General features: G+C 33.4%; 3 protein-coding genes across 4 annotated transcripts; all 3 read left to right on the forward strand.

The window, feature by feature from the left end:
- The first annotated feature begins 4,906 nt into the window (after positions 1 to 4,906).
- On the forward strand, positions 4,907 to 7,599 carry LOC140882275 (uncharacterized). The gene is made up of 3 exons (XM_073288186.1): positions 4,907 to 5,193; positions 5,928 to 6,141; positions 6,823 to 7,599. The coding sequence occupies exons 1-3, from the start codon at positions 4,942 to 4,944 to the stop codon at positions 7,245 to 7,247; spliced, it is 891 nt and encodes a 296-aa protein (XP_073144287.1). The 5' UTR covers positions 4,907 to 4,941; the 3' UTR covers positions 7,248 to 7,599.
- A 1,319-nt stretch (positions 7,600 to 8,918) lies between these two features.
- LOC140880179 (uncharacterized) lies at positions 8,919 to 12,049 on the forward strand. The gene is made up of 6 exons (XM_073284380.1): positions 8,919 to 9,077; positions 9,171 to 9,211; positions 9,305 to 9,468; positions 9,764 to 9,863; positions 9,984 to 10,153; positions 10,411 to 12,049. The coding sequence occupies exons 1-6, from the start codon at positions 9,034 to 9,036 to the stop codon at positions 10,909 to 10,911; spliced, it is 1,020 nt and encodes a 339-aa protein (XP_073140481.1). The 5' UTR covers positions 8,919 to 9,033; the 3' UTR covers positions 10,912 to 12,049.
- Positions 12,050 to 15,289: 3,240 nt separating this feature from the next.
- Positions 15,290 to 16,906, forward strand: LOC140885025 (glucan endo-1,3-beta-glucosidase-like). Of its 2 annotated transcripts, XM_073291942.1 has the most exons (3): positions 15,290 to 16,336; positions 16,467 to 16,737; positions 16,865 to 16,906. In XM_073291942.1, exons 1-3 carry the CDS (start codon positions 15,290 to 15,292, stop codon positions 16,891 to 16,893), a joined length of 1,347 nt encoding a protein of 448 aa, XP_073148043.1. In that variant the 3' UTR covers positions 16,894 to 16,906. The 2 variants fall into 2 exon arrangements, with proteins under 2 accessions (XP_073148043.1, XP_073148042.1); XM_073291941.1 differs by having other exon boundaries at positions 16,467 to 16,889.
- Positions 16,907 to 22,859: the final 5,953 nt, after the last annotated feature.

A 22,859-nucleotide genomic window follows, 5' to 3' on the forward strand; every position in this document is an offset into this window, starting at 1 on the left:
GCGTTAACTGGTTGGGAAGGATCGACCACAGATGCTAGGGTACTTTTCAGCGTGCTTATGTCCTCACTCACACGCACCCTGAGAAACTTCTCAGGGGGTCACCCATCCTATAACTTCCCCAAGTCAGGCATGCTTAACTTTGGAGTTCTTATGTGATGAGCTCCCGAAAAGAAGATGCATCTTTTTGATATGAGTAGTACATATGAAATCTTTTAATCTCTCCTCAACTATGCAGTCTCATACCTACACAGTCTCAGAATCCCTCTCATTCCGGCAGGATCGGTTCATTCATGTCTCCCTCCGCCTAGAAGCCTACAAGGAGCCACTCATTGTCCATGCAACCTCTTGGCACCGGCGATGACTCCCCGCCTCCTCAGCCCCGGGCGTCACATGTCCACCAGCTTCCGCTTGGTTCGTCCCCGAACCATACCGTACTAAGAGAGGTCGTCTCTGATACCATTTCTAACGACTCACTATATCAAGACGGGTCTTTTCAGCGTGCTTATGGACTCACTCACACGCATCCTGAGAAACTTCCCAGGGGGTCACCCATCCTATAATTTCTCCAAGTCAAGCACGCTTAACTTTGAAGTTCTTATGTGATGAGCTTCCGAAAAAAAGATGCATCTTTTTGATATGAGTAGTACATATGAAATCTTTTAAACTCTCCTCAACTATACAGTCTCATACCTATACAGTCTTATAATTCCTCTCATTCCGGCAGAATCGGTTCATTCATGTCTCCCTCCGCCTAGAAGCCTACAAGGAGCCGCTCATTGTCCATGCAACCTCTTGGCACCGGCGATCACTCCCCGCCTCCTCAGCCCCGGGCGTCACATTTGAACTCGTAGATTTTTCGATTAGCAATGTTGATGTCATAAATGTATTCCTAAAACATGTGTTTTTTTTATTGAATTTCAATGTGAATGTTTGGTTTTCCTACTGTTATGAAGCATATTGTTTTATTAAGCCTATTTATTATTATTTTTTTAATATTAAGCCTGTTGTTTTAAGCCTATATATTATTTTTTTAGTTAGATACTAACCCCCTATTTTTTTTTTTTGGTGGCAGATATGGAGTTTAGAAAAATTAGTAGCAAAGGACATGAAAAGGGAAAAAAAGTTGAGAAGAGTAGGTGGGTGTGGACAACAAGAGAGGAAGAAATTCTCCTTCAAACATTGAAGGAAGCTGTCAGTCAAGGTTGGAAGAGCAAAAATGAATTTTGAATTGGTTATTTGTGTTTTTTAGAAGATGCCATGAAGAAAACCTTCCCAACACAGATTTGCGGGCCAATCCTCATATCAATTCAAAAATTCATGTATGGAAAAAGTCTCATGTTACATTGATGATGTTGTTAAGCAAGAGCGGAACAGATTAGAATGAAACTGAAAAAATTATTGACGCCACAAATGAAGCATGGGAACACCTTGAGAAAGTAATTACTCAAACCAATGTTTTCTGGAAATTATTGTGTCAATATTGAGATTGTTATATGTGTGGGTATATATTTTCTGATGATTGGTTCCTCAATTTTTTTAGTAGAGTTTCTGCTCAACTTGAGTCGGATTTTCTTTTGCTAAGAAAGCTTTATGTGTTGACTTGCTTTACCATACAAAATGCTTTGTTTTTTGGAAATTATTGTGTCAATATTGAGATTGTTAGATGTGTGGAATAGAGCTTTTAGTTCTTTTTCATGCCACATTATTTTTCCTTGTTTTCCTAACGAAATGAGGCATACTTAGCATAGACTAAATTTTCACTCAGATGGATAGCAGTGTTCAAGGGATGCGGTATAAGTCTTGGCCATATTAAAATGTTCGGTGTGAGATTTTTGGACGCGATCGTGCAACTAGGGAACGCTCTGAGAGCTTTGCTGATGCTGTACAGGAAGATGACTTGAACTTGGGGAACACTTATGGTGCTGCAGTGGGTGTGTGGGGAAAAATATTGATTGGGTCTGAGGACAATGATGATTCGATTTCGGTCTCAGCCCCTATCTTTTTTGATGCAACATCAGGTAAGAAATATGTGGGGAAAAAACGCAAAAAAAGTGCTGAAATAAAAGACCGTATTGTCGATGCCATGAACAATTTTAGTGACATGACAAAGGTTAGCTTATAAGACCTCTCAACAAAAATTGGATATAATCATGTTGCAACTAAAGATGATTTTGCTGCTATGAGTGCAATTCCAGGGATGACAGTTGATGAGAGGATATATCCTTGTATGTGACAATTTAGTGGAGAATCCAAAGAAATTGACATATTTCTTCAGTTTACCTGACGAGACTCGATAATCTTTGGTAAAACAACTCTTTAAAAAAGTGAGTTTGATTCATCTTTCATAGACTACGTAGTGAACTTTTACTTAAGACTAGTTGTGTTTTGAAAAGCATATGGTTTATTTTGTTTTGACGGTGGGCATTTCAGATAATATTGTCGAGAAATAAATTTGGTTTGGTTGTTTGATATTTCTTTGTTTAAATTTTCTCAAAGTGCATTTAAATGAATGTCAAATGTTGAGAAATGAATTTGGTTTGGTTGTTTGGTATATATTTCTTTGTTTAAATTTTCTTAAGTGCATTTAAGTGAATGTGAAATGTTTACAAATTATTGTGAAATACAAATTGGTTTATTAACATCTTATCATCACTTTTTATTTATGCAATTGTTTGGTATAACATTTTATTATGTATTAGTTAATTTTTTATATTTTCATACAATTTAATTATCGTTTTTATTTATATTCGTTTTTTCGATCACTACTACTATTATTATGAAGGTCAATGATGATGATATTTTAATTATATTTTAGAAAGAAAAATATTTGTAAAAAAATTTAATGTTTTTTAAATCGAATATATAGATTTTGCATTTAATTATTGCAAATCGTATAATATTTTTTTTTAAAAAAATCCAAATTTAATTTTTTCATTCATGCAGGTGCAAATCTGGAATAGCAATGCAAAATAAAGTTTATTATGATAGGGTTAATTTTGTTCTTACAATTTAATATATAAATTCAATCACTCTTATTAAAATCATACCAAATATTTAATATAATATCCTATCATTTTACTTATCCTTAATTTATATTTATATTATATATCATATACTTATCATATCTTGTATTTATTATATACCAAACTATGCTGAATGAAAGAAAAAATATTTTAAAAATTTTGAATTAAATAATTGAAAAACATTAAATTTAATTATTTCAAGGCTGTTGATGATTGTTGAATAAGGACCGGGCCGGCTAATGAAAACCGCGTGGGCTCAACACATTTATTATATTATTTAAAATTAGCCGCCGTATTCCAGCAATTCGACCCTGACAATTATACCCTTGATCAGCTCCACAATTAATTCAATAATTAAATCATTAACATTTTCATTTTTTATATTCATTTGTTTGAAAAATTGATATATTTTGTATTTTCCAGAATGAAACGATACATTTGACATTATATAACATGAAAAATTAATGATCGTTTCTATGCATAAGTCATAACCGATTAGTCTATTAGATATTCAATATTCAATTTTAATTTTTTTTTATAAAAGTCTAGTAATTTTAAAAATATATAGGACATGATTGATATGTTGAAAATGAATATGATAATGATGAAATCAACTTTGGAATGTAATAAGATTGATAATGAAATGGTTGTTATATTTAATTTCAACAATTGATACTGTTAGAATAAAAAAAATGAAATGAAATTATTTTTAATAATAAAATCATATTTTGACTATTAAAATAATAGTTATTCATATGTTTATTATTAATTATTATTATTGATAATTCATTAATTATTATAAAATTATCATTATATAGTTTAACTATTCTAAATTTATGTTTTTATAATAATAATAATAATTTTATTATAATAATAAGATATCATTATAATAACATTTTAATTAATAATAATATCATTATTTTCGAAATAATATTAAATAATAATATATATTTTTATAATGAATAATAATAATATTTTGTATTAATCCGTTTATAAATAATAATAATAAATAAATAAATCATAATACTAATAATTAATATTATAAAATTATTATTATTAATATAATATTAATAATAAAATAACAATATAGATTAATATTAGTTTAAATAATCTAAAAATAAAAAAAAAATTGTATATAAACATGAAAATAGGATGTGAGATGATCATTCTCATCTAAAATGGATGGACTACCACATCAAATCAAGCATATGTATAGAGAATAAGATGAGAATACTCATTTTTATTCACAACTCATTTTTTCATATCAAACATGTTTTCAGTGTTAACTTAAAGGACACAAATTGTGTTAATTATTGACATAATACGATGACATATTCAAATCAATAATAATATACTGTCTTTTAAATTTTATGTTTAATATTTATTAAATTTACATAATCCTGCAATAAATTTATTACTATAAATTGAGTTATTATCTTAAATTATAAATAGAGTAAGTTTCTTATAGTACTAGGTTTATATTCTTGAGGTGAGTTGACCCGATTCATATTTATAATGAAAATAATATTTTTATGAATCGGATTGAATTAGACATCCATATGGTTTTTAAGACTATGTCATGATATTTTTTTTAGACTACCTGTCGTTCAATTTTTTTTTTTGGAAAATCTTGTCATTCGAATTTTTATGCTACAAATAAGTGATTTCGATTATTATATTATATATTATAAAAATTCGAAAATTTTTACAAGCAAATATTTGTAATTTATCCTCAAATAATTTTTTCAAAAAAATTCATCAAATTAAATCAATAATAAAAAATTATTTAACACAGCAAATGGAAGTGGAGGGGTATTAAAGTACTTTACCTTCTAGCCTGGACGTTTCCTCGAAGACGCGGCAATCAGTCTCTTTAATCTCCCGAGGATTCGATCACCGTCTTTCGATTTCAGAGGAGATGCGGGGAAAGGCATATCGATCGCCGGTGGTAATCGGCGGCGGCGGAGGATTTGATTTGTTGAACAATATCCGTTTGCACGGCGGGGATGTCGGCGGAGAGTTTTGTTGTCGGAGTAACGGAAGCGAACATGATTTGGCTGCCATGGTGAGTGATTTCATGGAATTTGGCAGCACGGGAGCTGATTCTTGGTGTAGCAGCGACACCGATTCAGGTTTCTCTGACCTGGCTTTTCTGGCCGACAAGATTTCGGTCAGTCGATTTTCTCTCTTTTAACTTGTATATCTGGAATTTTAGAATAGTTTTGTTGGCTATTATGATAACTTTTATTTGTTGATTTAGCCTAAAATTAGTCAGTTATCGTGTTTTTTTCTGTTTGAGATGATCTATAATTAGTACCTGTTTCCCCCCCTTTTTTGGTTAATTCGATTTCGAATGAGCAAAATAACATCATACTAAACTTATAAACAAGCAAAATCCTATCTTTGCATTATTAGTTGCATCCCGCATCATGTTTTCAAGATTAAGTAGGATCGAAAAAGGTGACTGTATGTTATGTATCTACTGAGTTTTTAGATCTTCGTAGTATATTGTATTTGTTGGTCTGTAAAATCCTGAATGATGCCAAATCCAAAGCTTATGGTGTCCGAAACAACACGAGTTTGAATTTATGATGTTCCTGCCCAGGGCTTCCATAGAGCGATTTTTCGGAAACATAATACGAATTTTAACAATGAAGTAGAACTTGAAGAAGTGAGAATATATGGATAACGTTAAGCGTCTCACATTTCCTTTTAGTTAGTGTTTAAGTCAGCATTAAGAACTTCGGTTCTGGATTTTTAATCGTATTTTGTTTGAAAAATAGAAATCTAAAGCTGTTCGAGAGTTTATTTTTAATATTTTCTCTATTTCTTCAAGGAGGTAATTAACTAATTTCATGTACTTGAGATCTTTACAGTTTACTTGTTTAATTGTTCAACTTGCAGCATTGCAACAGCTCAATTGATCAGTATGAAAGTAACTTGGCAATGGTTGTTAAATCCTTAATCCTCTCAATATCTGAGACAAGTCAAGGAGAGAAGCCAGATACATGTAATTCTAGCTGCATCTTGTACACTCTTGTGAAACTTCTGCAGTCTTCTGGATACGACGCTGCTCTATGTGCATCCAGGTGGCAGGGCATTGGCAAAGTTCCAGGAGGTATTGTTTTAAGTTTTAAGTCATTTTTAATCTATAATCTCAGTTATGTTGCATGGAAACAAAACTTTTAGTAAAAATCTGGTGACTGTAAATGCGAAGTAGCCACTTGAGAGAATCAGAGTTTTTGTTTCACGGTTCTACCCAAGAAGCATGCCTGTGTTTGGTTTTCTTTTCATTCAAGAATAGGGAGAGAAATTAATTTTTGATTTTGTTGACATTGGGTTTCGAGGGTTTGCGCGATCGGCTTTGATTGTTATTTTGTGATTCTTTTGTTAAGGTCAGTTGCTTAATCGTGTTCTTTGTGTGAGATGAGATATAATTCAAAATGATAAATGCAAAAACTATTTGAGAAAAGATGAGGGGCACATTTTCGGAAGCCAAATCTTGAAGCTAAGAATTTTCCAGCTTGGAATTGTAATGAACATAACCGTCTCATGATGTAACAAACTTCAATCATATGCTTGCTGCGCCAAGGCTTTTGGTTTAATGGTACTCAACAGAACTAAATGTAGAAAAGCTTGTCCCCTCTTGTGTGCAAGTAGTGGCTTCTGTGGTTGCTTGCAGCATATTTCCATAAAATTCGCCTCCTTTTGTTCTAATGATCAATGATAGAACACCTATCTCGAATTATTTTTTGTTTAAATTATCTGTTAGAATTATCATTTCCCCCCTCTGCTGTAGGTGAACATGAGTTCATAGATGTGATAACTCATGAACACAATGAAGACTCGCAAAGGTACATCATTGACATTGACTTCCGAAGCCACTTTCAAATAGCAAGAGCAGTGAAGCCGTACAATGTAGTCTTGAGTTCCCTTCCTCCGATATATGTCGGCACTTTGACCAAGCTCAAGCAATATCTTGAAATTATGGTCGAAGCAACTCGTGTCTCTCTTGAGCAAAACTCGATGCCTCTACCTCCATGGAGATCATTAGCTTATTTGGAGGCTAAGTGGGAATCTCCTTCCCAAAGAATAGTTAGCCTTCATCCTGATGCCACTTCTTCCTCTCATCAGCACTGCATTGGTTTACTTAGGAGACTAAAATCCTTCATTGGAGCCGATTTCAGAAGTTCGAGGATCATTGATTCTTGGAAAGAAATATGAGTTATGATCCAGTTGAGCAGAATAAAATGTTGACATTATTTCTTAATCGAAATAGATCTCTTGGTTAAATATCAAGAAAATACGGATGGAATCGCAATTTTGTATCTAGATACCTGGTTCTAGTTGAGACAATCTTAGAGGTGAGACTGCAAAGCAAAGTTTGTGGAATAGGGAGTCGCATAACTTTGCCATTTCAATTCTTCGGATGGTTTGATGTCTATATTGGTGTTTTGTTTGGGTTGAAAAATAATAATAAGAGATAAAAAAACGTCGAAGTTTCAAGTTTGTATATGGACCTGATAATGTTTTGTACAATTGTTCAGATTTACAAAATAAATTGATTTGTTACTTTTGTGCCGTTTTTGTTGTATGTATGTATTGTATAATATATAATTGACAACATTGATATATATATATAGGATTTTTCAGCTGCCCAACAATATTTTTTCACCTCGTCCTCGATCATTAAAATCCGGATATTTTTCCACCTCGTCCTCGATCATTAAAATCCGGTATCGAGTTTTAGTTATTTTTTATTTATTTTTCGCATAATTAAAACATGATACCGGGTTTTAGTGGTAACTTTATGCTACAAGTTAGTCTCAAAAAGTATCAGCAAGAGGAATAAAACAATATTAATATTCACTTATCAGATAAAAATACATATAGCACGCATTTACCGAGCTGCGCGGCTGGTGACACTCACAAGTCATAACTCATAAGTATGCATGCGATGTGTATTTTATGCTTTTTAAAACATTTTTCCTTTTATTTTGAGACCAAGTTTGTGTTTGTCCAACGAAGTTCTAAATTTAAAACTTTGAAATAATTATTTTCTTATGTCGGAGGTTTTTTTTTTAAAAGGAAAGTTAAATACATGATTTTAGAAAAATATTTTATTCTACTTTATATTATTAAAAAAAAGATTTTCAAAAAAATATATGAATATTCGGGATGATTTCCAAATAAAAAGGAAATAATTGTAAAAAGAGTATATTACTCAATACGAGAAAAAAAAAATTTTGGTTTTGTAATTTGTAATTTTTTTTAAACCATGAAATTGCATTTTTTGTTTTGTAGATTAATATATATTTTTTATTTTTAGTTTTTTTATTTGGGTCAATTGTCTTTGTCTGAAATTACTATTTACTTATGCTGTTACAGTGGATACTAACATGAATTTTTTGGAAAAAAAACTTGCATATATCATTATATTTATTTTCCAACTAGATAATAAATTAAAACTAAGAGTAAATCTCAAACGGCACATAACATTTTTTTAAAAAATCATGATAGATGCAAGTTTTCTTCCGATACAACATTGACATGATACCAATGCGTTATTGACATGATACCAATGCATTATTGATGCTTGGATTATTTGTCACATCAACAATTGCCAATATAATTATAAATTCTCTCTAATTACAAAAAAATAATTAACTTTAGATGAATAAAACGGAAAGTTTCAACATAAAAAATAAGTACTGGACAAATTTATGACAAATAATATGGTATAACTTCAGAACTCTTTATTGAAAATAAATAAATAATTTTATATTTACAAAAAAAATTAATAATCATAAAATGATAAACCAATAGGCCGACGGTAACCGCGGCCCATACAAAATCTATATATATATATTGTATATTTCTATACTTCGGGACACTTATTTATTACGAAAATCCCGCACAAGAGTATACGGCTGATAATTTCACCTACATCGAGAAAACCACAAACCCTAGCCCCTCGCCGCTTCCAGATTTGCGAACGTCAAAATCTTCAATGGGTTCCAAGAGGCCCGATTTCGGCGATGGCGCGAGCCCTGGGTGCGTTATTCTTCCTCTTATCGACGTATTTCATTCATGTATTTGTAACTATTACTAATAAAGATTGCTGGGTTTGAATCTTTTGACTTTCAGGAAGATCTTCATCGGTGGACTGTCGAGAGAAACTACTTTAGGTTTGGATTTATTTTGACCCGTTTTCCTATTATTGTTTTGCGATGATTACTTGTGAATTTTCTGTTCCATAGATGATTGATTTGATTGCACAGATACATTCGTGAAGTACTTCGGAAAGTATGGAGAGATAACGGATTCTGTGATAATGAAAGATCGGTTTACCGGCCGACCCAGGGGGTTTGGTTTCATAACTTACGCAGACCCGGTTGTTGTAGACACTGTTATTGCTGAAACTCATATCATCAATGGGAAACAGGTAAATATCATTTGTTTATTTGACACTGAACTTGTACGTAACCAAAATTTCCAAAACATTCAGGTTGAAAAGTTATTCCAATTTATGTACTTAGTAAACCTTTCTTGGCTTTTTCTGATATCAATTTTATTTTGGTCGATTGTTTATTGTCTTGATTGGTATATACCACGAGTTGACTAATCGACTTGTATTGGAAACTCGTGCATTTATTAGTTTCATGATGTACACGGATGATACTTTGGCTTCTATATTGCTTGTGCTCTGGCATTCTCATGTACTGATGACTTATGACCAGGTTGAGATCAAAAGAACTATTCCAAAAGGATCCGGTGATTCCAAAGATTTTAAAACTAAAAAGATATTTGTTGGCGGGATTCCCACTACTGTAACTGAAGGTGCACATTGGATATTATGTGATGGCTTTTTTTACTTTTGCGATTGTATATAGACTACTTTGGTTGCTAACCTTTTTTATTCTGTTTTTTATTCGATGCTCGTGATTTTCTTTAACTTAGAGGAGTTAAAGGGTTTCTTTTCCAAGTATGGAGAGGTTGTGGAGCATGAGATTATAAGAGATCACGTGTCCAAGAGGTCTCGGGGATTTGGATTTATTGTGTTTGACAATGAACAAGTTGTAGACAGTCTGCTGGCTAATGGACATATGATTGATATGTCAGGCACCCAGGTGAGTTTCTTGTGATGGTTTCCCCTGATAGTGGGTGTACTTCAATAACTGGACTTCTCTTAGCACATATCTTTCTTTTGGTGAGATATTGAAGCTATTTTACTGGGTAAATCATATTAATGCTGTGATTTCAACCACTTATTGTTAGGTTATGGTAGATTCAGGTTATAGGTTTCAAAATCACCTTGTAATTTAAGTGTAAGCTGACAAAATATTGCAGGTGGGAAGTTCTAGGTTAACTTGCTTCTTTGTTGTAGGTTGAGATCAAGAAAGCTGAACCAAAGAAACCCTCAAACCCAACTCCTGCTTCAGGATATGGTAGTCATTCTAGGGGTCGTGGCAACTATGGGGATAGTTATGGTAATTTTGATTATGAAAGTGGTGGTTTTGGTTCGGCTTCCTATAGGTCAGCTGGATCAGGATTTGGTGGTAGGTTTGATGAATATGGTGGATATGGAGGTGGAAGTGAATTTGGTGGTCGATATGGGGATTATTCGAATACTGAATTTGGCTATCGGGGTGATGGCCCCCTTGGCTACTCTAGTCGTTTCGGTTCTTATGGGGGAGGCTTTGGCGGGGTATATGGTGGAGGTTTAGGTGGCTATGGCCGAGGAAGTGGTTATGGTAGTTATGGTGGGGCAGGCCCTGGTGCTGGTTATGATTCAGGCCCTGGTACTGGTTATGGTGGAGCAGGAGGGTATTATGGAGGCAGGTCAGGTTATGGTGGCGGTAGTCGTTACCATCCTTATGCCAGGTAGATGTTGCCCTAAGCGTCCTCTAGTTCTCTCATGTCTTCTTCATATGGCTCAGAATCTACTAGATTTCCAGGGACTAGCAAGGAGAACATATAGAGGAAGATTGATAAGAAGATCCCTAGCTCTTTACTCTTTTGTTTCTTATTCCATCTATGCTTTAGTTTGGTTGTGCTTGAATCTTTTGGATTAGATACCGTGTTGAGATATTATTTGAGCTGTTTTGAGCTAGACATATCATGTATGAATTTTATCTAGTTGTACGACTAAGTAGATTGGGCTTCTCCATTGCAAGGCATTTTCCATCTAAGATAATTTGTTGAATGGAAATATGCACATTCTGCAAAAGCAATGCGGAAGACAGTTATCATCGCTTAAGGCTCTTAAATTCTTGTTCAACTATGAAACAGACCTGCCCTTACTGTCGAGTTGATCCTCAAACATGACTTTAACCTCAACTAGTTATAGTCTGAGTTTCACCATGCTCCCTATAAAACAAACCGGTTCTTTTAGTGAATATAAGATATATGATATAAGATAGATCAAGTCAAAAATCGCTTCTCTTGTTTTAGATTCCAGCTTAGACAGATAGTTTGATTAGTTGGAATTCTGTGCTAAGATTCATGAGTAATGTCAACGGAGTTCTATTATTCAGTTACATGAAATTAGGAAGCATTATCGAGCTTCAATTTGTGAAAAAACCTATATATCTGGGGGTGTTATTACAGGTTTTTGGAATTTTTTTATGGCATTTCTGGTGGAAGATTTCCCTTTATCTTCGTATGAAATGTCATATGCTTGCGGCCGTGTGAGTGGGTTATTTTTTTTTTTCTTTTTTTCTTTTTACCTTTTAATTCTCTTAAATTGACCGTCTTCCGTTTTCCTTGTGTTCCCTGGTCGTTTTCAAATGTTGTCATTTGTTTTTTTTGTACTTGCAGAAATTGTTAAATTCGATAACTTGTTAAATCTGATTTGTTTGGGTCAACATATTTGCCCAAAAAAAATGTTCATTCAATTTTCTGCTCTGTATTATATTAATTGCCACTCTTTCAAGTGGAATTTATCATGCAATACCAGCCGATTTTGAGATAACTGTTATATTTTGTTGATCTCATTGACTTTGAATGTGATGGTCTCTTTTCAATCGACTCTGTACTAGACATATATGTTGAGATAACTTTATGGGACGGAATCAAACTCGATGGCCGGAGCGAAGGAGCCATTAATTAATACCAAACAAAAACGTTTTAAGCAAAATTTAAGGGAACTTTTATATGAATCAATATTATGTTATCGGTTTTGATAATATGAAATTTGCTGCAAATATCCAAAAAAACTCTTGCATGGGATTCGCGTTTTGTTTCTCAACGTTTCGAAAGTGCGCACTTGCCACGTAAGAACTCCAATTCAGCCTAAATAAAAAGAGATTTTTTATTTTAACAACGAAATGATATTTCGATAATTTACAAATGGGTCGGTTTGAGCACAACACGGCCCCGTGTTGTTAGAAATTGATGTGGACTTGATTCATCTTCAAAAGCTAGTTTAAGAGGTGAAGGTTGTCATTGTTTATATTAAGGGCTTTCAGGAAATCTATTTTACGGGATAATATTTTAACAATTAGAGTTTCTGGGAGATCTTAATATAGACAAGGGCAACCCTCGTCTTTTGAGCTAGCTTTTGAGGTGAGTTAGGTTCAAGTCAATTTTTAACATGGTATCAGAGCCCAGACCCTTCGTGTGTGTTGGACAGCCCAAAATTGGTTTGTCTATCCGTTAATATCTCAACGCTTCAGATGTTCATTTCTGAGCGTGTGAGGGGTGTGTTGAAATATTATCCCACATCGGTAAGATAGAATTCCTGAGATCCTTTAATATTTTGATTTAAGGCGTAGAAAATATAATAAAAGACGACTAAAGAACAATATTAAGTTATATATCTATATATTTTATATATTCTTCTGTTCTATATTTCAATGCCATCTATTCTATATTATAAACAGAGATACATAAAATAATTACTTTGGTATGGGTCCTCAAATATGAAATTATAACTCTTAATTTTCATTTATTTACAATTATATACATATAAATATATATATATTTCATTCAAAATTTATTGAGAAAAGTGAATGTGCTCGTAAAAATTATACATTTTTTCAGTTATTTATCTCGTAATATTAACTAATTTTTTTTAATATATAAATATTTTTTTAAAAAAACTTTTATGTGTTAGGACTGAATTATTCTTAAACCACTTTCATCCATTTTCTTTCCCATTTCCTTCACTACACTTTATATTTGCTTCTTAATTTTTAAACTTTTATGTCCCATTTATTATATATATATATATATATATATATATATATTAAAAAATCAAATATTTAAAAATAAAATTTAAAGATACGGGTGTTACACACGCAAAGATGGCTAGTACATAAATAATAGTAAAGCAAGAAACACTAATAGTTAACCACATTTTGGAGAAATCATCTATACTATATATAATAGTTGAGCTTTTTTAAGAATAAATTTTTTTTTTCAAAATTGCCCTTATTTGTATATATTTTCACATATTTTTCTCAATTAACAATTCTACATAAGCTAAATAATTTTCAAATTTATTTATACATTATTTTAGAAATATAAAAAATGATAATTAAATTAATTATTAAAAAATAAAAATATATCGTTTATATATAGCAATAAATTCATCATATTATTTTTTTAAAAAGGGTTGCCTTGAAGGGGACCACATTTCACATAAGGTTCATTGACTCATGCGAAAGATAAATCGAGGGATGTGCACGATCGGCAGATACATGAAGGAGTAGAGGTGTCAAAATGGGCTAGGCCCGTCTAGGGGTGCAAACGAGCCGAGCTACTCGGTCAAAACTCGACTCGAGCTCGAGTATCTCATACATATATCGAGCTCGAGCTCGAGCTCGAGCTTTCAATGTATGTGATCGAGTAGCTCGCGAGCTATTCGATCATATATATATAATATAAATATATAAATATAATATATATAATATTTTATTATTTATTTATTCATATATGATTTATTTATATTTATTTATTTATTTATTTTTTGAGCTCGAGTAACTCGAACTATAGTCGAGCTCGAGTACGAAATTAATTACTCGATCGAGCTCGAGTTCGAGTAGTCAAATATGAGTCGAACTCGAGCTCGAGTAGTCAAATATTAGTCGAGCTCGAGCTCGAGTAGTATGATACTCGGCTCGGCTCGACTCAATTGCACCTCCAGGCCTGTCGGCTTGGCCCACCCCACTATACAAAATAGGTGGGTTGGGTTGACGATTTCCAAACCTGCCTAAAATTGGGCCGCCCCGGCCCGCAAAATCGTGGGTTGTGGTGGGTTGCGGGTTGACCCGTCAAAACCCGCCAAATTACACGTAGACACGCTGGTTTGCCCGCCCCGCCACCTAAAATAGGTGTGTTGGATTGGTGTTTTCTTAACCCGCTTAAAAGGTGGGCCGCCCCGCCCTACCCCGCCTAATGGTGGCTTGCGCCGGGTTGTGTATCGGTTCTCCCCGCTGGCCCGTTTTGACGCCTCTATGAAGGAGAGAGCAACATGGCCAAACCCCAGAGCATACCCCCATAATATTTCAGTAGAGAATATGTTCCACACGAGGATCGAACTCGGAGCGCTGGGATATCTCTTTCCACGTCACCCCAGATCTTACCAACTCGCCTATGCCCCATTGATCTCATATTATTTTACTCACACGTATAGTGTGTGCACGTTTATACTAGTTTTCATAATCCTAATTGAATTTAGTGGGAAGATAACTAACTTATGAAGACTAACTTAAAATGAATTATTAAGAACTATTAAACTTGATTTTTTTGAAATAAAAACCATTAAACTTCAAAATCATGATTTTATTTTGATAATTAAAAACTAAATATAATATCAAATTTTAAAAAGTAGGTCTCTTGTGAAACGGTGTCATGGATCTTTATCCATGGAATGAGTTAATCATACCAATATTTACAATAAAAAATAATATTTTTAACATAGAAAACAATACTTTTATATGAAAATATTTTATGATGAAAAATATAATTACAATTTAAAATAACACTTATTACGTGTGTCTCATTTCACTCGCCATTAATTATTTGGGGATTACATAGAAAATGTGAAGATTGCTTGCTTACCTGCTGGAATATTTAAACTTTTAAAGTAATTAATTAATTATTAATTATTATTATTATTATTAATAAAAAGTAACAGTAATTAGTAAAGGATCCTCTCCAATCTCCATATCCTTCGCACCCACTATGCCACGTTTCAGCTTCCCATTTTCACACTTTGAAACTTGCTCCTTTTCACTTTCTCCACACCAAAATCAAACAACATGCCTTTCTACTACAATTCACTCTATCTATTTTTCACACTCTGTTTCATTGCACCCCACCATCTTTCCGCGGCGGAATACACCGTCGGTGTCAACTACGGCACGGTTGCGGACAACCTCCCGCCTCCTCCTCAGGTCGCCGCCTTTATCCAGTCTCAAACCGTCATCGATAAGGTGAAGATTTTCGACGCCAACCCGAACATAATCAGAGCCTTCGCAAACACCGGCGTATCATTGACCATCACCGTCACCAACGCCGAGCTTTCGGCCGTCGCGAAACCGACGTCCGCCGAATTATGGGTTGCGAACAACGTCCTTCCCTTCTATCCCGCCACCAGAATCACCCGCATTGCCGTCGGGAACGAAATTCTGGCCACCAGAGACCAGAACCTCATTGCCCATCTCCTCCCGGCCATGAAATCTCTCCACTCCGCCGCGAAACTCGCGGGGTTAGCCCATATTCAGGTCTCCACTCCGCACTCACTCGGCATACTTTCCATCTCCGACCCACCCAGTTCGGGTCGGTTCAGGGCAGGGTACGATCAAGTCATCATCGCTCCGATTCTGGAATTCCACAGGCAAACAAACACGCCCTTCATGGTCTGCCCCTACCCTTACTTCGGCTTCAACCAAGAAACTCTGAGCTACGCTCTGTTCCAGCCAAACAATGGTGTATTCGACGTCGCCACGGGTCTCAACTACACCAACATGTTCGATGCTCAAATGGACGCGGTTTACTCCGCAATGAAACGGGTCGGGTACGGGGACGTGGACATAGTGGTGGCGGAAACCGGCTGGCCTTCCGCCGGAGACCCGAATCAGCTGGGAGTTAGTTGGGACAATGCGGTGTCGTATAACTCCAATTTGGTTAAGCACTTGAGCTCCGGTGTGGGGACGCCATTGATGCCTAACAGGACTTTCGAGACCTACATCTTTTCCTTGTTTAACGAGGATCTCAAGCAGGGTACGCCGGAGAAGAATTTCGGGCTCTTTCGACCCGATTTGCAACCTGTTTACGACGTAGGCATACTGCGCCATCCCAAGGAGGTAACATTAGTGGGGGGAAATTAAAAAAAACGAATCTTGATTCCATTTTTTCTCAAAAAAGACGGATGTTGATTGGCAAACGATCGAAACAGAGCTAATCTTTTGTAATTATTGTTTGATTTCTCCATAGGCTGCAGCTCCCTCCCCGACGGCTAGCTGGGAAGCCAAATGGTGCGTACCGAAAGGAGGCGCCCCCGAATCAGCATTGCAAGCAAATATAGACTTCGTATGTGGGGCGGGGGTTGACTGCACGCCTATCAAGCTCGGAGGCCGCTGCTTCGAGCCAGATAACGTTAGATCACATGCCTCGTACGCCATGAACGCGTATTACCAAGCCAACGGTCGCCACGACTTTAATTGCTACTTCATTAACACTGGCGTGGTCACGGCTTATGATCCTAGTAAGTCATTCTGTTGTTATAATGGTGCTGTTTGATGGGTGGAGAGGGAGATTTTGATTGATATTTGATTCACATATTGATCATTATATTTATATATATGTATATGCATGCATGGTTTCATTTGCAGGCTATGAGGAATGTGTATATAATGCTTGAAAATTAGTGGAAGTGTAACATAGGCTGTTACACCAATCATTTCTTGACAAGTGTATTATTCCACTACATCAAAGTTCAATTTCTCTTTCTATCAAATACATGACAAGAAGTGATTGGTGTAACATATAATGTTACATTAATTTGTAACAGAAGATTTTTTTTCGTGTGGGGAAGGGGGAAGCTGGAACTGGAATTAAGTGACTTCATTAGCAGCAATCATTTGGTTTTTATTTATCAGAAATTTATCCATTGTTTTTGTTTTTTTTTTTTGGAATATTTTATTTACGTGTTTGGAAATTTTGATTATTGGAAAAGTAATAATAATTAATGTACATTGTAATTTGTTTCCATTTGATTTCATGTTTAATTGGCAAGAATACAGCGAATGTACATATATAGAGGCATTCTTTGCGGCCTGCTAGCTAAGTCATATTTAAAGCTTTTGGGCTTTGTCTACGCTGTACAGTCTCGTATTAACATCTGAATTGAAAAAAAAATATTAATTGTGTTTTTTTATGTAAGGTGTTCATATAAATTTATCTTATATACGTACATATATATATATATGTACATATATATGTATATATATATCACTAAATATATACGGAAGTATCGCTATGGATGTAACATAGACAGAGGCATATATATTCATATGTACTTAATTATTTGTTTGGAAAACCAATACTTTTGTATATAACGTCAAGCGTAACGCTAAGGAAGCCAAATATCAGAATTCAAAATCGGCCATAAATAAGGATAGAATTGAATTTTGCGAACGAGAGTAATATTTTTCAGAAACGAGGGGGTCCGATTTTGAAATTTTGAAACAATACCAACACATTAACCAGTTTAGTATTTGTCTGTGACAAACATAATGTCAAAATTTATTACAATTTGAAAGCAATTCGGATTTCTTTATAAACACAAGAGTTATGGGATTCAGATCCTCTGTGTAGAGAAAAACAATATAGGTGTTGTATACATTGAAATAACTTTTTTAAAGTCATATATATCACAGGTTTAAATAATTATTTATTTAATTAATTACATACATGGAATATTGTTTATTTCAATGCACAACTGACAACACCGATGTTGTTTCTCTCTCTAGAGATGATCTTTTTCCTTGATTAAGTAAGACATAACAAATAAGGTTGCGTTCAGTTGCTATGATAAAGGTTTACTTGCTATGATAAGTTTGTGTTTATGATAAACATATGATTATATTAAACGACATATTGTTAATGTTGTGTTTACTTACTATTATATTCATATGATTATATTAATAATCATATCAATCTCATGTATACTTACTTTTTTAGGGGCCATATTAATTGAAAATACGTTTAATTGTTATGATTAAACGGCCTATTCTTTAAAGGTGCGGTATTTTTAAGATAAGTAATCATGCATGATACTGAGAAATTTATTTTGTATGCAAACTTTCAATTTTAGTCATCTAAAGTTAGCTTTAGATTTTAGTTCTATAATTTGTCAATTTTATATTTCCATCCAGTAGCTTGGAAATTTTGTTAGGAAGACATTAAATCGATCAAAAATTACTTATTTGACACCGATACTCTTCTACACGAGTCATATAACAAGATAAAACTTATGTTATATAGATTAAAATATATCTAAGCAAAAATAAAGGGAAACAAGTATTTTTTCTTTCCCATTTTGAAATATTAGGAGTCGTACATTCTTTTTTTGTTTAAATTTATTTAATTTGTGTAATACAAGTTTATTCTCCCTACAAAAACTAAGTAGAAGAGTTATCAGTTTCAGATAATCAATATTCGATGAGTTTGTATTTTTGGCTAAAAAAATATCAAAACAAAAAAGAAATATAAACCAAACATTTATAATTTACAAGATTAAAATCCAAGATAGACCAGGTTATGGAACTAAAATTACAATTTTCGTATTAAGTGTTGTGTTCATCATGAGGGACAAAACAAACCAAATCAAACTATTTGCAACAAAACAAAAAAGTAAAAAAAAAAAAAAAAGGAAGAAGAAGAAGAAGAAAACCGATAAGATCAAAGAACAAGAATTTATATATGATAAAAGTATAATGACTCGTCCACTAATTAAATATGATCAAGTGGCCGGCCGGTAATTAAAGTGAGTCCAAAATCAAAATCAAACCAAAAAACATCTGCAGAGCGGGCATGTCTCGTTCTTAGACAACCACAGCTCGATACACGAAGCATGAAACCTATGATTGCATGCAATAAAACTTGCCCGACTTTCGCCGTTTTTATATTCCTCGAGACATATGGCGCAGCCGCCACCGTCGCCGCCGCCGCGTTTCTCTGACTTCTTCTCTTGAATGTCTTCGGGGAAAACTATCCGGGAAACCCATCGTCTTGGCCACCTTCGTGGCGGCGGCGGATCCTCCGGGTTAATGAAAAGGCAGCAAAGAACATTAATGAAAAGGAACAGCGCAAAAACGATCTCCAAGATTAAGATTAATGGAAGTAGTATATTTGCAAGCTGCATAAGTTCGGTCATGGTTAATTAGGGTTCTAATTAAGGGTATCATATATGATTTTACGAATTATTCGATATTCATTAAAAATTATTAATATAACATGTTTTTTTTTAGTTCGATCAATTTGGATTAGGTTAGGAGTTTTAGGACTCACTAATATAATCCGTTGTTTTGGAGATTTAATTTGGATTATTGATGGGAAAGATATACTTGAGATTTGGAGAGTATTTTAATTTATGCCACCTTTTGAATTTAGAGCAATTATCGGACGTGTAAATTTTATAATTGCTCCAATTTTCACCTTTAGTCCTATAAGTAATTTTCAACTTGTATTTTTAGTCTAATAAATAATTAATTGGCCATTATTCGAAATTTGAGTAATTATTTTTTTTAGAAAAAATTAGATCGAATAATTGATGACCAAGGCGCTTGAAACAATTATTGATTTTTGGTGGAAGTTTTCAGTTCTGGATGATTTTGTATGAAAATAATGATATTGAATTAATGATATTGAGTGGCATGAAACAAATTGGAAAAGGGTTTGCACAAAGAAATAAAGTTAATGTAAAGAAAAAAAAAAGCAAATTAAGGGTAATTTTGACATATTTAAAAAGATTTCACCAAAAATAGTTATTATTATGTGTTCTGATCACTTGATATATAGCATAGATTTTCGTGTGCTGATTTTCCGCGGAGTCAATATAATTTTAACTAAGACTCTCGAAGGATATGTTGGTGAATCTACTCAAATAAACAACTTTAATATTTATCATATACCAAATATTTTCTCACGTTGCATTGAATATTATGTATAGATTTTGTTCCACATTAGTGTGTACGGAAACCATGTGTATCGCATGATGTTGGCACGAACATCACGCTAACATCCATTTTTTATTTTATTTTTTTGAGATGTTCGCGCGAACATCGCACCATGTACATGAATCCCTGCACGCACGCTAGTGTGAAGTGAATCAAATCTAAATTATCTATATACTCAAACTACTTATCGCTCAAATTACATATTCTGGAATTATCCCATCACAAGTCCAACAAAATATAATTTCATTGTCAAATCGAAGGAACACTCGTAATATTACAATTTACACCTGCTTTCAAAAGATTTGATGGAGATTGGAGATGAGGGTGAAACAAAACATATTTTTAAAAAAAAAAAATCAAAACAAAGAAATCCTACACATGGGGCACGTATCGTTCTTCTTCAACCATGCTTTGATGCATAACTCATGAAACCTATGATCACACACTTTAATACGGGCACGGGGGTCGCAGCCCTCGTATTCTCCGAGACAGATAGCGCAGCCACCGGATTCGTGCGGGGTTTCTTGAATGTAAGCTTCGATCTCCATTTTCGTATTTATTATGTCATCGCACCGCTCGGTTTGCGACGTTTCTTCTTGTGGTTGTGAGGCGGTGTCATGAGATCTTTCTCGGATTTCATGCCAAGTATCCGAATAATCGGACAGGCAGGATTTAAAGGCGATCCAGATAATGCTCAATGCGAACACGAACTCCACGGACGTTATTGCTAGTGCCGAGAATCCCATGCCAATATTTCGCGCGCTAAGTCGCTAACACCGCAAATTATTGTAACAAGGAATTTTCGGATATATAATTCATGAAAAAGGAGAAGGAAGTAAGTGTATTTGTACGAGTTGATTTCGGGTTTATATAAAAAACGAGGCATGCATGCATTTGTGTCCTAGTGCATGTCTGCTAGCTTACAAAATCCCAAACGAACAAGGAGTTTTGAAGTACGTGCGAATGTGCGATAGGGGTTGGAATACGTTTAAATTTCCACCAAACGATTATAATATTTATCAAAAGATTATAAAATAAACTAGTTTACAGTAAATTTGATATTACGATGAGATACCATAACATTAAAATATCTCAAGTTTAATAATATAGTATACATATATTAAATTAATGAAGTTGATTGAAATATATATACTTGTACAATAAAATTAGTAGATGATATTGAATATTTGAATTTGTATTTTTATGTTTGGGAAATGACAAATTTTGTCCAATATATTTCTCTCTTTGTAATTTTGGTTATATACATCGTCGAATTTAAATTTCATTATACCATATTAATTAGTTTTTCATTTTTACAAGTTTGGCTATCTATATTTTCAATTTTCAATTTTAGTTCACTATTTTTGTATTTTTTACAATTTTGGCCATCTTTTCTGAAACTATTAAAATTTAGAGAAAATTATTTTATATTTTTATTCAAGATTAATAAACACTAGTAATTGCTCGATCGTCTTGTTACAATATTATGATCGACAAATTACATAAAGTTAATTAATAATTAAGTTGCTATAATAAGTTGTCAATAATTATATTCTATCAAAGAAAATAAATATATCTTTTGTAGAATATAAAATAATTTTCTCTAAATTTTAATAGTTTCAGAAAAGCGAGCAATGCTAATATATATGATCTTTGAGACTGCAATTGTTTGTCAAAGATATAAAATTTGTCAGGTAAGGCACCACAAGACTCGGATGAGATGATACACGATGCATAATATAAAATATGATAAATCAACATAGTTGACTAAAATAATGGTGTATGACATTAATTTTTATAAAATTTGCGCTAAGTATTTCTATAAAGCAATGATTAATCCATCAATATTTTATCATCCGCACTAAACAGTCCCTAAATTGGTCTATTTTTGTTCCATCTGATCTATAAGTTGTCAAAATTTTAATATTAACCCAATAAGTTGATCATGTCTTTTTTTATTCTAGTTGTTTTTCGTTCATGTACTAAAATATATGATGCCGATCATCGATGGGGATCATAAGATACATTTGCAACATATTGAGTTTGAACTAATGAATATGCTAGATTTTATGATAATAATTTCCTAACAAATTAACGAGGAGTACTGCCACCAATGTTTCCAAATTTGGGATAAGTTCTGGTTTGAATTCAATTTAACCTGGAACCAATATACCAGATTAAACTAGAGTACCAAATTCAGATCGAGCTATAAAATCGGATTGGACCAGATTTAGAACAAATTGGAATCAATTTTTTTTAAAAAAAATCTTTAAGTATCTAAAGGAATTAGAAGTATCCGGTTAATTCTTATTTACTTATTATTTATCTAATTAATCTATATTATTATTAACTAAAGTTATATATAAAAGCCCGGCCTATACCAACTAACTTTTAATTGATTTGGATAAGCCTGATTTAAAACTGTCTTTCTTTTTAAATATTTCAATTATATCTATATTTTTAAAATTTTAGATTACTATAATATGGCTCTCAATTTAAAATTTACAAAATCGTACACGATAAAATCGTTTTCAGATCCATTTTGAAGCAGCTCATGAATATGCATGATTCACATATATTTAAAAATAATAATAATAACAACAAGTTTAATTAAGTTTCAAGGAAATATAATTCTTAGTTATACATG

This window comes from Henckelia pumila, chromosome 2 (assembly GCF_033568475.1).
Source record: "Henckelia pumila isolate YLH828 chromosome 2, ASM3356847v2, whole genome shotgun sequence".
Classification (NCBI taxonomy): Eukaryota; Viridiplantae; Streptophyta; class Magnoliopsida; order Lamiales; family Gesneriaceae; genus Henckelia; species Henckelia pumila.

Coding starts and splice junctions, on each gene's coding strand:
- LOC140880179 (XM_073284380.1), top strand. CDS start 9,034: ATGGGTTCCAAGAGGCCCGATTTCGGCGATGGCGCGAGCCCTGG. Junction 9,078..9,170: donor GGCGATGGCGCGAGCCCTGG/GTGCGTTATTCT, acceptor TTTGACTTTCAG/GAAGATCTTCATCGGTGGAC. Junction 9,864..9,983: donor TCCCACTACTGTAACTGAAG/GTGCACATTGGA, acceptor TCTTTAACTTAG/AGGAGTTAAAGGGTTTCTTT.
- LOC140882275 (XM_073288186.1), top strand. CDS start 4,942: ATGCGGGGAAAGGCATATCGATCGCCGGTGGTAATCGGCGGCGGCGGA. Junction 5,194..5,927: donor TTCTGGCCGACAAGATTTCG/GTCAGTCGATTT, acceptor TTCAACTTGCAG/CATTGCAACAGCTCAATTGA. Junction 6,142..6,822: donor CATTGGCAAAGTTCCAGGAG/GTATTGTTTTAA, acceptor CCTCTGCTGTAG/GTGAACATGAGTTCATAGAT.
- LOC140885025 (XM_073291941.1), top strand. CDS start 15,290: ATGCCTTTCTACTACAATTCACTCTATCTATTTTTCACACTCTGTTTC. Junction 16,337..16,466: donor TACTGCGCCATCCCAAGGAG/GTAACATTAGTG, acceptor ATTTCTCCATAG/GCTGCAGCTCCCTCCCCGAC.